The sequence below is a fragment of the Eschscholzia californica genome, unplaced genomic scaffold (assembly GCF_041429995.1).
Source record: "Eschscholzia californica isolate CP2 unplaced genomic scaffold, dmEscCali1.0.p SCAF_4, whole genome shotgun sequence".
NCBI lineage: Eukaryota > Viridiplantae > Streptophyta > Magnoliopsida > Ranunculales > Papaveraceae > Eschscholzia > Eschscholzia californica.
The window spans coordinates 49706904-49723100 of record NW_028238461.1 but is presented as its reverse complement, the minus strand read 5'-3'; the positions used below and the strand labels follow the sequence as shown (position 1 = coordinate 49723100).

The following is a 16197-nucleotide window of genomic DNA, read 5'->3' as shown; positions in this document are numbered from 1 at the left end:
TGGTACCACTGTCCCTCCTCCAACGACTCAAATCTCTGCTCCACCTTCTTCCCCAGTTTTGCCTCTTCATCAAGAAATTCCCACTCAATCAACGATTCCTCCTTCCTCCTCTTCTCTCTCTACACACCCTATGGTCACTCGAAGCAAGGATGGCACTCGAAAACCTAAAATTCTTATCTCAACTATTTCTACTAACACCATTAGTTCGAATCTTGAAGAACCTTCATCTTTTCTTCAAGCTTCGACACAACCTCACTGGATCAAGGCAATGGAGGCTGAAATAACTGCTCTACATAAGAATCAAACATGGACTCTTATTCCACATGATCCGAAAATGAATTTGGTCGACTGTAAGTGGATTTTTCGTATTAAACGACGATCAGATGGTACAATAGAACGGTTTAAGGCACGATTGGTAGCTCGGGGATACACTCAACAGCAAGGAATCGACTATGCAGAAACATTCAGTCCAGTAGTTCGTCCGGCCACCATTCGTGCAGTTCTTTCTCTTGCTGTTTCAAATCAATGGCATCTTCGTCAATTAGACGTCAAGAATGCCTTTTTAAATGGTGAATTACATGAATCGGTTTTTATGACTCAACCAAAAGGATTCATCGATCCAAAATTCCCAAATCATGTTTGTAAATTAAACAAGGCTCTGTATGGCCTCAAACAGGCCCCTCGAGCCTGGCATCAGAAATTTAGTAATTTTCTTCTACAATTGGGATTTCTTCAATCTATTTCAGATCCTAGTATGTTTTATCATAAATCGAGTAAGGAATTAACGATTTTATTACTGTATGTGGACGATATTATCGTCACTGGTTCGTGTTTCTCTCTTTTGCACAATTTGATTCAGGCTCTCAAAAAGAACTTCGACATGACCGATATGGGAGATCTTTCTTACTTTCTTGGAATGGAGGCACATAGAAATTCAGACTCTCTGATTCTCACACAACAACAATATACGAAGAATTTACTTAACAAATTTGGGATGACCTCTTCAAAACAAGTCAGTACTACAGTAATTACAGGAAAGCAATTATCCAAACATGATGGAGAACCACTATCTGATCCTCACTTATTCAGAAGTCTTGTTGGTGCGTTACAATACCTCACCATGACTAGGCCGGACATTTGTTATGCAGTTAACCAAGTTTCGAAGTTCATGAAATCTCCTACAACGACACATTTGATTGCAGCCAAACGCATTCTTCGATACCTTAAGGGCTCAATCAGTGAAGGTCTCTGTTTCAAACGAGCTATTTCTTCTCCTATTCTTGGGTTCTCCGACGCTGATTGGGCCGGTTCTCCTGACGACCGTCGATCAACGTCCGGTTCATGTGTCTTTCTTGGACCAAATTTAATCATTTGGGGCTCCAAAACTCAACCAACAGTGGCTCGATCCTCAACTGAAGCAGAGTATAGGGTTGTTGCTCACACCAGTGCAGATGTCATTTGGCTTAAGAATTTATTAACTGAGTTAGGTATCTCTTTGCCTTCTTCTCCAATTGTTCACTGTGATAACATTAGTGCTACTTATCTTGCCATCAATCCTATTCTTCATTCTAAAACAAGACATGCTGCCATTGATTTCCATTTCGTGAGAGAACAAGTTCTCTCTGGTACATTACAAGTTCGATTCCTACCTGGAGATGATCAAGTTGCGGATATATTTACTAAGGGGCTCTCCACTTCTCGGTTTCATGATTTGAAGATCAAGCTCTCTCTGGTTTAGACCGTTCGGCTTGAAGGGGGGTGTCAAGACTAGTATATATGTTTGTCTTTGTTTTATATTCATAAGGTCATTATTGTAATTGAACTACTCCTTTTGTTTCTATAAATACAAACGATACCCTACTTTGTAGGGCATCTTGAATGCAATACTTCACAGAAAAATCCCACTCTTGATTTCACTGAAACAGTAAAGAAGATTTGATAGAGAGGGAATATGGTGGAAAAGAAAATGTGATGGAGAAGATGAATATTATGGTGGTAGTGTTTGCCGGAGAAGGAGACGGTTGTTGCAAAGTGGTGTGTCGCCCATTAAAGTGTGCAATCCTCGTGAAGATGGTGATGATGGAGAAGATAAGAAAATTGGGTGATTACTTCCTTTGGTCCTTCAATTTTTTTTTTTTTTGTAGTGCTTAAATTAATTTTTGTTAATATTTAAGACCTATTAGTTTTGTCCCCTATTAAATCTCAGTGAAGACTAGTTGACTTATGGTGGACCAAAAATTGTTGTCCGTAGAAGATATATGTTTGTCCATATATTGGCCACCGTAGATAAAATGTCTTTATAGACATTGAGTTTGTAGACAAGATGTCTTTATAGACATTGAGTTTGTAGACAAAATATCTTGGAGACATTTCAAGATAGTTGGTTCATAGACAAAATTTCTTGTAGACATTTAGTCTATAGACAAATTGTCTTGGAGACATTTCAAAATATTGAATCCATAGACAAAATGTGTAGTTATTATTATTATTGTTATTATTATTATTATTATTATTATTATTATTATTATTATTATTGTTTTAGTTTTATCATTATTGTCTGGTTATAGGAGATAATATGTTTGTACAATATTTCAAATATATGTTTTTCGACTTTTGGAGACATCCATAGATATATGTGGGCATTGATGGACATTTAGTGGTTATTTATTATTTTAATATTATTATTATATCATCATATGAAATAAAATATTTTTGTTAATATTTCAAAAATACATTTTTCGAGTTTCGCAAACATCTGTAGACATTGATAGACATTTCATAAATATTTAAATATTATTATTATTGTCTTATCATATGAAACAACACATTTTTATTAATATTTTGTTACTTTTGTAGACATCTGTGGTCATTGATGAATATTTTTGTTATCTTCCTTCCCAAAATGTCTTCAGGTTTCTTCCATATTCTGAAAGACATTCTCTCTCTAAAGCTCTCTAAACATTTGGCCTAGCAATACCAAACAAGGAGATTTGCTATTTGGACCCCCTTTCATACAATCGACTTGTTGTTTCGACTCTCTTTTTCAAGTGTTGCAATTTGATTCCCTTTTAAAAAAAGAGTTAATTATAACAGCTCAAGTGATAAAAATACGATTTTACCCTCCATTTAACCTAACCTAATGTAAGTAGTGTAGGGATTTATACCCTTATACTAGTGTTTATAGCGGATAACGACATCTAATGTCTAACACTAGTATCCCCAAGATCATCATGCAAAACTAGTAATTAGACTAATGGAGATAATAGATTACCTTAATCGCTTTTCCCTCGAACTAGTTGAATTGAATAAAGAAGACCAAGAGCTTCAAACGTAGCTCCTCTACTTGGGACACCGAATAGTGTATTTAATCTCCCTCCTTGAAAGCTCGCTAGCACTCCAATGGTGGTTTGATATTAAGAAGACCTTCTTCTTGCTTGACTAGAAGATAGCTTGGGAATTAGCTCACTTTCTCCTCTCTACTTGTTGTGGTAGAGTAAGAAAGCTTAGAGAGAAATTCCACACCTTATTCTCTGCCCTAAGAGTGTTTATATAGAACCCTAATAAGAATCCACCTCCTTTTAGGTTTCCTAAAACACCCTTTAGAATAAGATTTAGGGAAATAGTCGAAAATAGCAACTATTGGTATTTTCTCAATTACCTAAGGAGATGACGTCCAAACCCAGCCAAAATTGGCAGATTTAATGTTCATAACATAAGGAAACGTCCCTCCAAAAATCAGCCCGATCCGAGCCCTAAAAGTGCCCGAATCGGCCTAGGCCCAAAACCCTTATTTCGGGCCTTTTTGCTATCTTTTGCCCAAATTCTATTTAGGCTTGTGAGATATGTTTATGGGACATTCCCAATGTTATATCACACTCCCACTAGTCATATCATCCGATTAAATACCCATTCTTATGTGTAACCCGTTGTAGGATCCGATCGAAGTTAGCCGCGAATTACTTCGTAATTCGACGATCGTAGTTGGTTTCTAGCTAAACGCTACGACTCCTAAATCAATCGGACTTGATGATCTTCTTCATCAATTGTCCTATCCGACATATTGCTCGCATTGCCATCTTGGTCGTAGGACATCTCCTTCAACTCCTTCAAGTAGTTGACCTACATATTAACTCAACCCGTGAACTGACCCTGAAAAATCGATTTTAACCTAACCGAAACTAAACAATATCCATCAAGCTGACCCTGGAAACCAAATTAAACATAACGATTTTGCCATAAAGCTTCATCTTCTTCGTGGAGGGAAATAGCTTGCAAACTAGAAATCGAATGGGAGGAACCATAAGATTGTATGAGTTACTCTACTTCTTTTTCTTCTTGACCAAGTCTCTTTCTTCGATTTCTCTCTGAAACTAAGTTTTTACGATTTAAAATACTCTTTTTGTTGTTGGTGGTGAATTTGCTTCAACTATATTCATGGGTAGTTGATGATGGTAATCAATTTCATTAGTACTTAAGGAAGAGGATTATCAAATTCATGAAGGTCATCAAGGATGGATAGAGAATCTAGTTCAGGTAAATTGGAAAGAGTTTCAGAGTAATCTCTGTTATTATAATTGTTGTTCGAAAATGAAAGAAATGTTCATCTAACATTTGAAGATCTAGAATTTCTTGATGAAATTTTGATGATCATCTTCTAATCTAACCATGATGAAATTGTTTCAAGAATTTTAGGTTTTGGGTTATTCATTTCTTGATTGAAGGTAAAAGCAACATCCACTTCTTTCATAGCAGAGAGAAAGTACTGATTAACTCAGATCTATTTACCACTTTAGCTGATCTCTCTCTAGAATTTTTCTCTCTCTAAAATGGTGTCATTGGTGTTAATGAATTAATTTATGTGAAAAAGGATAAGGCGCTTGAGGGGCCAGAGTTGTGTCATTGGTGTTAATGTCCAAAATCTTCAACCATCTTCTTTGTTGAATGGTGAAAATGGAGGAGGTGAGCTCACGATGGAAACTCACAATGGAAAAAGTGGAGTTTTTTTTAGAAAGGAAGAGGTAGGGTTGTGTGAGCGGGGTAAGAGTCGGGTCAGACTAGTTTCTCAAGTTATGTGGGTTGAATATTTAGACCCCTAATCTCCGTACACGTGGCAACCATCGGGTTGCTAAGTTAAATAAATTTTGGGGTCCTAAATGTAATATCAATTATATAAGTGTAATCTGGAAATTATTTAAAGTATAACTTCAAAACGGAATATTCTCTTTTAATTCTGTCAAAAGAAAGTCCAAACAGCAAGTGAATTACTAAAGGGTCCAAACAAAAAACCTCCCTACCAAACATAAAACTTAAAGGCCAGTGTTTTGGGGAACTAAGCAAAATTTCCGGGGCAATAAGTTTTGGGTGGAAACAAATTTTTTTTGTTTCCTCCAAACATCATCCTTTCGATTTTTATTTCTACTTCTTCTCCTCTCATCTCAACTAAAATCCCGGTGGAGCGACCTCCACCAGATTCCGGCGAGTTCCACCATTAATGTCGGTAATCACCATCAACACTCTTCTTTCTTCTCTATATTTTCTTCTTTCTTCTTTCTTCTTTCTTCTTTCTTCTTTCTTCTTTCTCCTCTCTCCTCTCTCTCCTCTCCCCCTCACGAAGGGTTCCGGCGAAGGGAAAACCCCTTCGCCGGAACTGTTTTTAAAAAAAAAAAAAAACTAAAAAAGGGGGGGGAGAAGAGATAAAAGTGGCAGATAGAGGAGAGGTTTTCCCTTCGTCGGAACTGTTTTAAAAAAAAACAAACAAAAAAAGGGGGGGGAGAAGAGATAAAAGTGGCAGATAGAGGAGAAGAGAGAGAGAGGGAGGGAGAGAAGAAAGAAGAGAGAGAGTAAATAGAGAGAGAAACACGTCGTTGCCGCCCATTTCCTGCCAGCACCTTAATTCCGGCGTCTTTGGGGGAGTGTTTGGTTTGATTTTTTTAGTTTTTCACCGTCTTCCCCAGAAATTTTTCTGCTTTCCCCAAAACGTTGGGCCAACTTAAAACATGTCCTAAAGAGTTGCTCGAAATGTCTATGGAATATGGATATCTATGGAATATGGATATGGACAAAGTGTTAAAGGTGTAAGCGGAGTGTGCAAGTGTAAGAAGGATGGGTGCAAATATTATGTACCATCTACTTACAACATGAGATCAGTTACAGTTTCCCTCCTGCCAGATCTTATTCTTTCTACTCCTAATCAATTTCTCTCTCTAATCCACTTAATTTCTATAGTTTTTATACCATTAGTGATCCAATCTTTGACCTAACAAGATTTCATCGCTACTAATTTGTATAAACAAACAGATTGAAGAAGAAGTAAAGATGGTGGAGCGTCCCCAAATTGCTGTGTTAGGTGCTGGCACCTTTGTTAGAACTCAATACATCCCTAGACTTAGAGAGATATCTGACATTATGGTTTTCAAAACAATTTGGAGTCGAACTCAGGTACTACTACTTCATTTCATTCAATCTTTCTCTCTCCCAATTTACCAAACCCTTTCTTTTTTCTATCTAAGAGCTCACTAACCCTAATGATCAATTCAGGAATCTGCAAGAGCAGCTGCTGAAGCTGCTCGCGAGTTTTTCCCAGAAATAGAATGTAAATGGGGTGATGAAGGTCTTGATGAAATTTCTCAAGATGCTTCAATACATGCTGTTGCTGTTGTTCTTGCTGGACAAATTCAGGTATATCTCTATCCGACCAACTTCAATTTTTATTATATTTAGCTCCAATTAGTCTTTTACGTTGAAAAATCATTGTATATACTATATGTATAAGAACATTCTACTTGACCTTTTCATTGACAACCCAAAACATGATTTTCACTTAACATGTGGGTTCGCATCACTTTTTAGCAAATTAGGGGATGGAATAAGATTTTACGAGCAAATTTTAGTAGCTGCAATAACGTTGGCGCCTCATATGGCCCTCAACTTGTAGTGAATAAAGAGGAATTACAAATTAGAAAGATAGAAAGCATAACGTAAAGTAGGTCTAAGGCCCTGTGAGAGAACAATATATTGCTGTCGACTCTATTTGCCCGGTTTGAGATTGCATTTCATGAATGAATCTTGAGCAAACCTTCCGAGAACTCATTGACCTTTATGTGAAATATCTGAGATAAAGTTTAAGCTGACATATGGAACTACTATATTCAGGTTGATATCTCATTGAAGATGCTGAAAGCCGGCAAGCATGTTCTTCAAGGTAATAATAACTTCTCAAGGACTATATGTCGCGGCGACTTTTTTCTTCTTTGTCTTCTTTCATTCTCATAGTTGCGAGGGGTGTTATTGTACCTCAGTTAAAGAAACCCACTTGTTCGTTTGTTGCTTCTCGCGCAAACTCTATACGATAAAGAATTTTCCGACAAAAATGTGTTATAAATAAAAAAAACTTTTCTCGCAGAACCTGCACAAAAGTTTTACCATTAACTGATTTATTTAATAACTAAGAGGAAAAAAATAGGTATTTTCAGTCATATATGTTGATTAATATTATTCTTTCTGTCATATGTGTAAAAATACTAATTACCTGCTTTTTGTTTCTGTGTTGACATTCTGGGTGTGAAGAGAAACCAGCTGCTGTCTGTAAGTGATATCTTCATTTTCATTGAATTTCCTTTCACTTTTTTTTTTACTTCACCAATTCCATGACTTAACAACCTTCGATTTGGTTATCGACTTTTTTAGTACTTCAATCTTCTTTTATGTTATTTTTATCTATCAAGGTTTCGACACTTAATTCACAAAGAAGTAGTGGACTCTTCTTGTTCTCTCATCGGTTTCATGAGCATGGCTTCCTCTTCACCTATCATTTACATGTGTTTTCTGATCCTTTCATTATCATTACAGACGTTTTATTTCATTTAAAGTTACATGTTTATATTGATTCTCTAACATTGACAAAGAAAAGAATATCAAAAATCACAGCTGTCAGCGAAGCTGAAACTGCACTTTCCCATTACTCTTCGTTGCCTACCAACAACCTTCCTCATCGACCAATTTGGGCTGTTGCCGAAAATTATCGTTTTGAACCTGCTTTTGTGGAGGTATTTTTCTTCTCGGCATATTTGATCCATTGTCACTGTTCCCAGTTTTATATCACTCCGCCTTATTCTTGTATTTCAATACCGATTATTCGCAGAGCAAGAAACTTATTAATGATATTGGGGATATGATGACCGTTCAAGTTATCGTTGAAGGATCAATGAACAGTTCCAATCCTTACTTCTCAAGCTCTTGGAGGCGAAATTTTGCAGTAAGTAACTCTTTCCTGTAAAATGGGTTATAGGTTATATGAACTTGCTTGCAGACAGGCCTACTTACATTGAATAACGTCCAAAAAATTAACACGAACTTGCAAATGAACTTGGAAAGAGTTAGGCAGTATTGATAAATTTTATTTCTAGCGAGAAAAATAGAACGTGGTAGTATTGGAATTTCTTGCTAATATAAGCTAGTTAAAAGGGTTTCGGTGTTACATCTTTGATATGATTCTAAATATTTACTTGCACCATAATATCAAGATCAAACTGAAAGTGCAGTTTCCATTTCTCAGGGAGGATTTATTCTAGATATGGGTGTACACTTTATTGCAGGATTGAGAATGGTAAGTCCCTGAATTTCATTTATTATGATTTGCTAATTCTTAAAAGGAAGCGCTTTGGATAACGACTATGATTTGCTAATTCTTAAAAGAAAGGGCTTTGAATAACAAAAAATGAGATTGAGATTTCTTCTCTCTCTTAACAGGTTGTTGGATGCGAGGTAGTTTCAGTGTCTGCTATAACTTCTCATGTAGATACAACTTTGCCTCCACCAGATAATATATCATCTCTTTTGTAAGCTTCTAGCTCATGAAATGAACTTGCCAAGTGGATACTTTCTTGCCAGCATAATTCAAGTGAATTTTTTCTTCGGCCAGTGAACTGGAAAATGGATGCCCGGGAGTTTTTGTAATGGTTGTCTCTTCAAGGGCACCCAAGGTATATTCTTTAAAATGCTCAAATTCCTTTCACATCTGCATATATTAAAGGTCATATTTTCAGATATTCTGGCGGGTCGTCGGCACAAAAGGCACCTTGCAGGTGGAGCGGGGAAGTAAAGATGGGAAACACGGCTACACGGTAATGCTGTAAAGTAATTTAGAAAACAAAAAAAGTTGTCTTCTACAATGGATGCCACTCTATTTGAGGAGGCTTGAGTCTAATTAAATTTATGATTCTTACAAGACCTCGAACTTCTCACAAAGTCACAATCATTGATTAAACCAATAACTTAATGTGATTCTCTCACAGGTTTTATTTTATCCGGCGGATGGAAACTGTATTAGTTCCTTCTACCCATTTAGCGGAGTGAATGAAGAATTAAAAGCTTTTATTCACGACATTTCGCAGGTGACTCTTAAGGTAAACATAATGCAATCATTCTAGACTCCCCTATCCAATTTCACTCAAATTGAGTATAGTCCGCGTTTTTATTTCCTATAGAGTAACTTTGTAACCAAAGCAATCAAATTCTTATCTCTTATTCTTTGTTTGTTCCAGGAGAGTTATGAAGCTGAACCTCGTAGTTCTTTCATTGAAGGAGCAAGAGATGTTGCAGTTTTAGAAGCAATGCTTGAATCTGGCTTGAAACAAGGAGCAAAGGTTCAGGTGAAGAAATTTTAATCGAAAACAAAGTACGAATCTCTAGCTGCATTATCGGTAACCAATCTATGAGTAGTATTTAAACTATTCGACTTGTGTACTGCTTCGGCTTTAATACGTCAGATCAAAGTCAAGTGGGTCATAGAAGTATTTATAAAAACAAGCTGGCTACTGGCTACACTTTTTTCTTCGTTAGGTATGATTTCTTTAAAGCATAGCCTACTATGGGTGAAGGAGTGAATGAATAAGAATTTTTTTACACTCGTCTCTTTTATATATTTGGTTATGGAAATGGAATTATCAGATCCTAATGGATTGGAAGTCTTATATTTATGGTCTGAGAATGGTACTTAAACTCATCTGCAACTTGGGCTTCTATCTTATAGTCTTGAATTAATCCCTAATTTCTGAGTATTGATTCGACGACTTTTGTACCAAATTACTACTAATATGAGATTAGCAAAACAGTAGATGAAAAAATACTCAATTTTTATAAGCATCTGGTAAAGTTAAGTTCTCTATCATCAGGTTGAGTGTTAAATTTTATCAAACTAGGGCAAAGATAAGATGGACATGCAAAATAATTTAAGTTGACATATGACCCCTCAACTTTTTATTGGCCTATCACCTATCGAATTGAATGTATTCACCTAGAATTTTGGTTGATTGACTATGGTTGATATACAGCCACGCCTATATTTCAATATTGTGGTTACCAAGATTGAGTTCAACTCCATTCTAATTGAACTTCGTGTAATGGAAAATTGAAAATTTATCTTTTATTATTTTGGTATAGATGTATTTCTTTTATCGAAAATGTCCAGCCATTGGTATGAATTTCAATGGGACAATTGGATTCATGCCACTTTCTCTATCTTGATGTTTTCGACTGCCCTATCATCATTCTCTAATCTTTTAACCTATCTTTGTTTGGCCTCATGAAAATGTTATCTACATGACTAGTCTTTTTTCCAATAATTTACACATACTTGTGTTTTCATAACCTGGGTTTCTTTTTCTTCTAACATTTCAAGTCTGATTACCTAATTTGGATTTTCGTTTCTAAATATTACCAACTCTTTTGAAAGATGAAGTGATTAGTTAGCTAAAACTTGTGAATTAATTTGAGTATGGCAAATACTCTACTCATTCACATAAACCGGACAATCTTTAATAAATTTTATTTGAAAGAACTACAACTATTGCAAACAAAAGTGAATGAAATAAATTCAAAGAGTATAGTTTTGGAAGTTGTTTAATCCAAAACTAGGTAATTGTCAAAAAAATCGAAGTAAAAGTACTTTATGGCAGAGGTACCAATAAGGTAATAATAGTATTTGAGTTTTAAGTGAATGACTAATCCATCTTTTCTAATTCCTTCTTATGTTGATTTTCCAACAAGTAGAAAGAAAAAACATGGAGCGTGTAATAATGGTATAGTTGAGTGAGAAAACATCCCCCAGGGAAAAAGGTAAGAGATTGGTCCCACAAAGCCACAAGTAGGTCTCCTTTAATAACTCTAATCTGATTTAGTTTACGTGAATTCTCTATATTTTGTTTTAGTAAATGTAAAACAACAAAGAAGAAGTACTTTTTTTTTGTTAAACAACAAAGAAGAAGTAAGAAATCACTATATTTGATACGTCTATCTTGAAATCAAAAAATTATATTGTATAGTTTTATTATCTAGTTGCGTCTACAAAGAGATACCGATTGAACTCCAAAGCAAAATAACGAGGAAACAAAATGAGACACTATGTTGTAGCACTAAAAAGAGATACAATAGATGACTTGAAAAATGGGGCCGAACACATTCTGAATGTCGGTGTGGGCGACGCTCCTGTTAGACAGACTCTTTGGGTCTCAGGACCATTTAGCATTAGTGCAGTGAAAGTGTTTAGTATTTTAAACATGAAAAAGAAATGGTTTTTTTTTTAATATAGAAATAGAATGAACACACAACATTATTAAAGGTGGGAGATCCTACCTATATTAATAAAACCTAAACAAGAAAACAGCTGGATCGCATCTACCCTTTTTGTCTCTTTCTTACTCTATTGCTACTACTATCCCCCTAGTTATAACTCTACATTATGTACTTATGTTGTTTGACGTATCGTATCGGTAAAACTACCGTATCAGTCTCTTTTACTTCATTATTTCATCAGAAAAAAAAAAACCTCTTTTACTTCACCAGATAGATGTGGTACTTTTTTGTGTCTATTACTTAATGACTTATTAAGAAAGAATTAAATGCAATTAAAGTTTATTAATAGATCTTTTAAATTCTAGTTCATCAAGACAGGGCATTATAGTGTAGTCAAAAGACATACTCAAATAGAGTGTAGACTCTCGGTAATTTCAGATTGTTACATATTAAAAATCTATCATTAGATTTCACATTCTAGATAAATCTTTTTGATAAATAACAATTATAATGATCTGATTGAACCAGACTTAACTGAACCATACCGATTAGTTTTTCAGTAAGTTATATCAGACGAAATATTTTTGAATAAAAAAACGATCACAGTTTTATAAAGAACCACCTGAGTTGCTCCATTCATAGTGATTTGTTTGTGTTTATTTGAGAATGATTTGTCCGAATCAATTATTTGATACTATTAAAATACTACACGTTCCTAGAACAAAATCATGACCGAAAGAGAATGTTTGTGGGGCCGCGTAATCTCGTTAAATCGGCGAAATAAACAATAACGAAAAACACGGTTTATCGATAAATCGGTATTCCACGTGTGTCTCTTAGTTTCCAATATTACGTCTTAAAAATAGTAAAAAGAAAACAAGTGGAGAGACGCTTAAAGATAGTATGAAACAGAGTGTGTATTCTTCTAGATTCAACATCTTCTTTCTTTTAGAGAGAGAGAGAAAGTTAAAAAGAAATTTATTCACTCTGTATCTACTTTTTTTCTCTCACTAGAATCTCTTCATCTTCAGTAGTCTCGTCAATCATCGATCTAGGGTTTTATCATTTCTGTCGAGGTCCCTGTTCATGTAACAAGTTGTTTTCACCGTCCTCTGTGATCGATATTTCAACTGATTAACAAGTGATACTTTGGTTCTCATTTTGATGTTTGAAGATTGAATTGATATTCAGATCTGAACGTTTTCTGGTTGAAGATGATTGTATGGAGAAATGATTGATATGGTGAATTGTACTTGCAGAGAGCTCTGTTTTTTAGGTTTTTTGCGAGAATTTCTAGTTTGAAGTTCTTGGTTTCTCACTCTAACTTAGGTTATTATTTTGATTTTTGCAGGTTTTCTTACTGGCATTTGGAATTTCAAGTGTAACGGGGAGAAGATTACTGTGTATTATTTCCTTTTCTAGTTTAACTCTTTCGTGAAAAATCTAGGGTTCTTCGTCCGTTTCACTTATGAACTTTGAAGATTTGAAGATTGTTGTTGTCATGTTTCAATTGCTCAGATTTTGAGGAACCGTTTAAATTTTTTCCGAATCTTTAGGAGAGAGAAATCATCCAAGTGTTCTGATTTCATACCAGGAGGGGTTTTGAAATTTGAACTCCTTAACGGCTCTTTCTATCAGTACATTCCCAATAATATAGGGTTTCAGAATTTAAACCCTCATTTTGTTCTGTAACGTTTTGACTGTTTCAAACTTCATTTCTCTGATTCTCTCTCTCTTTTTCATTGCTTTCCTCTTTTGTGAAATTGTAACCCTAAAACATTAAAGAAAAATGCAGCGTCCTAATCAACCTGAAGATTTCTCTTTAAAGGAGACCTCCCCACATCTTGGTGGTGGAGGTATTGCTGGTGATAAGCTTACCAGTACTTATGATCTTGTTGAACAAATGCAGTATTTGTATGTTAGGGTTGTTAAAGCTAAGGATTTACCAGGAAAAGATGCATCAGGAAGCTGTGATCCTTATGTAGAAGTCAAGCTTGGGAACTACAAGGGAACAACCCGCCATTTCGAGAAGAAATCAAACCCTGAATGGAATCAAGTGTTTGCGTTCTCGAAAGATCGAATTCAATCCTCTGTTGTGGAAGTTATGGTGAAAGACAAGGATTTGGTGAAGGATGATATTATTGGTAGGGTTATGTTTGATCTCAATGAAGTTCCGAAACGGGTTCCGCCTGACAGTCCGTTAGCTCCACAATGGTATAGATTGGAAGATCGAAAGAGCGATAAAGTTAAAGGAGAGCTTATGTTGGCTGTTTGGATGGGAACCCAAGCTGATGAAGCATTTCCAGAGGCGTGGCATTCTGATGCAGCGACAGTAGGTGGTGAAGGGCATACGAACATCCGATCGAAGGTATATGTTTCTCCCAAGCTTTGGTATCTTAGGGTTAATATAATTGAAGCTCAGGACTTGCAACTTAGCGATAAAACTAGATTCCCGGAAGTTTATGTTAAAGCAATACTAGGAAATCAGGCTTTGAGAACTAGAGTTTCTCAGAGTAAGACTATTAATCCATTGTGGAATGAGGATTTGATGTTTGTAGCAGCTGAACCATTTGAGGAACACTTGGTTTTGAGTGTGGATGATAGGGTGGGACCAAATAAAGATGAAATCTTGGGCAAGTGTGTGATTCCTTTACATATGGTTCAAAGGAGATTAGATCATAAACCTGTGAATACAAAGTGGTTTAATCTCGAGAAACATACGGTTGTTGAAGGGGAGAAGAAGAAAGAAACTAGGTTCGCCAGTAGGATTCATTTGAGGATCTGTCTGGATGGTGGTTATCACGTTCTTGATGAGTCCACTCACTATAGTAGTGATCTTAGACCAACAGCGAAGCAATTGTGGAAGCCAAGCATTGGGGTTCTTGAATTAGGAATATTATCTGCTAATGGGTTGTTGCCGATGAAGACCAAAGATGGGCGAGGCACTACAGATGCTTATTGTGTGGCGAAGTATGGGCAGAAATGGATCAGGACAAGAACAATTATAGACTGCCCTACTCCAAAATGGAACGAGCAATACACGTGGGAAATTTTTGATCCATGTACTGTGATAACAATTGGAGTGTTTGATAATTGCCATCTACAGGGAGGTGATAAGTCTAGCGGAGCCAAGGACTCGAAGATCGGGAAGGTGAGGATTCGGCTTTCAACACTTGAAACTGACAGGGTTTACACTCACTCGTATCCTCTTCTGGTTCTACATCCTTCTGGCTTGAAGAAGATGGGTGAAATTCAATTAGCGGTGAGGTTTACATCGTCTTCTTTCATTAACATGTTGCATATATACTCACAGCCACTATTGCCCAAAATGCACTATCTTCATCCATTATCTGTTACTCAACTTGATAACTTGAGACACCAAGCAACTCAAATAGTTTCGATGAGGCTAAGTCGTGCTGAGCCACCATTAAGGAAGGAAGTCGTGGAATATATGCTAGATGTTGATTCACACATGTGGAGTATGAGGAAAAGCAGAGCAAATTTTTTCAGAATCATGGGAGTTTTCGGCAGCGTTATCGCCGTCGGCAAATGGTTCGGCCAAATATGTCAATGGAGAAATCCTCTTACCACAATTCTCATTCATATCCTTTATATAATACTTGTTCTATACCCAGAGCTAATCCTTCCAACTATCTTTCTCTACCTATTCTTGATCGGCATATGGTACTACCGATGGAGACCGAGAAATCCCCAACACATGGATGCGCGATTATCACTTGCTGATAGTGTACATCCTGATGAACTTGACGAAGAATTCGACACTTTTCCTACTTCTAAACCTACCGATATTGTAAGAATGAGATATGATCGATTGAGAAGTGTTGCAGGTAGGATACAAACGGTGGTCGGTGACTTAGCAACTCAAGGCGAAAGATTGCAGTCTTTGCTTAGTTGGAGAGATCCAAGGGCTTCAGCTCTGTTTGTTTTATTCTGTTTGATAGCTGCTGTTATTCTTTATGTTACTCCATTCCAAATTGTGGCTCTTCTCTTTGGTTTTTATGTGTTAAGACATCCTAGGTTTCGTCAGAAGCTTCCTTCCGCTCCTCTAAATTTCTTCCGAAGGTTGCCAGCGAGAACTGATAGCATGTTATGAGTAGCCATTGATCCTGTAATGTCATCTCTTCTTGAAGCTCGGGTTATTCTTCTTAGCCGATGGTGAGCTATGGGCTATGGTATGACTTGTAATTTTAGTTTCGTCTAAATTTTGTTGCAGTTATCTTATAATCTGTTTATGTAATTTCTAGTAGTTCTCTTGTGAAAGTCTTTGTTTTTGGTAATCAATGAATGTGATATTGTATTCTGTTCATATTCTGTTGTTTCGACTAAATATATAACAATGTTTGTTAGGTTACAATATGATTGGAAAAGGATAGCTCCTCACTTATAGCTAGGAATTTATGCTTCGACTTTTCAACCCACATAACTTTTAAGTGCATGCAACAGATGATTATCTCTGAGGATTGGAGAGTGGTGGACTTGGGAGGAATGTTAGTTTCAAATAAAAGGAAGAATGGTGTGGACAATGAATTGAGTGACTGACTACTCACTAGCTGGGATGGGGACGGTGGGGGAATAGTGCAACTTTTTGAAGGATGATAGCGTAAC

General features: G+C 36.2%; 2 protein-coding genes across 3 annotated transcripts; both read left to right on the top strand.

The window, feature by feature from the left end:
* The first annotated feature begins 6020 nt into the window (after positions 1–6020).
* Positions 6021–9902, top strand: LOC147545669 (NAD(P)-binding Rossmann-fold superfamily protein). Of its 2 annotated transcripts, none has more exons than XM_086634448.1 (12): positions 6021–6438; positions 6538–6678; positions 7153–7201; positions 7567–7584; positions 7927–8045; positions 8141–8254; positions 8555–8605; positions 8749–8837; positions 8921–8981; positions 9045–9122; positions 9294–9404; positions 9543–9902. In XM_086634448.1, exons 1-12 carry the CDS (start codon positions 6316–6318, stop codon positions 9663–9665), a joined length of 1077 nt encoding a protein of 358 aa, XP_086490574.1. In that variant the 5' UTR covers positions 6021–6315; the 3' UTR covers positions 9666–9902. The 2 variants fall into 2 exon arrangements, with proteins under 2 accessions (XP_086490574.1, XP_086490575.1); XM_086634449.1 differs by having other exon boundaries at positions 6096–6438; positions 7725–8045.
* A 2556-nt stretch (positions 9903–12458) lies between these two features.
* LOC147545668 (FT-interacting protein 3-like) lies at positions 12459–15898 on the top strand. Its single transcript, XM_086632169.1, has 2 exons — positions 12459–12813; positions 12923–15898. The coding sequence occupies exon 2, from the start codon at positions 13361–13363 to the stop codon at positions 15683–15685; it is 2325 nt and encodes a 774-aa protein (XP_086488295.1). The 5' UTR covers positions 12459–12813; positions 12923–13360; the 3' UTR covers positions 15686–15898.
* The last annotated feature ends 299 nt before the right edge of the window (positions 15899–16197 follow it).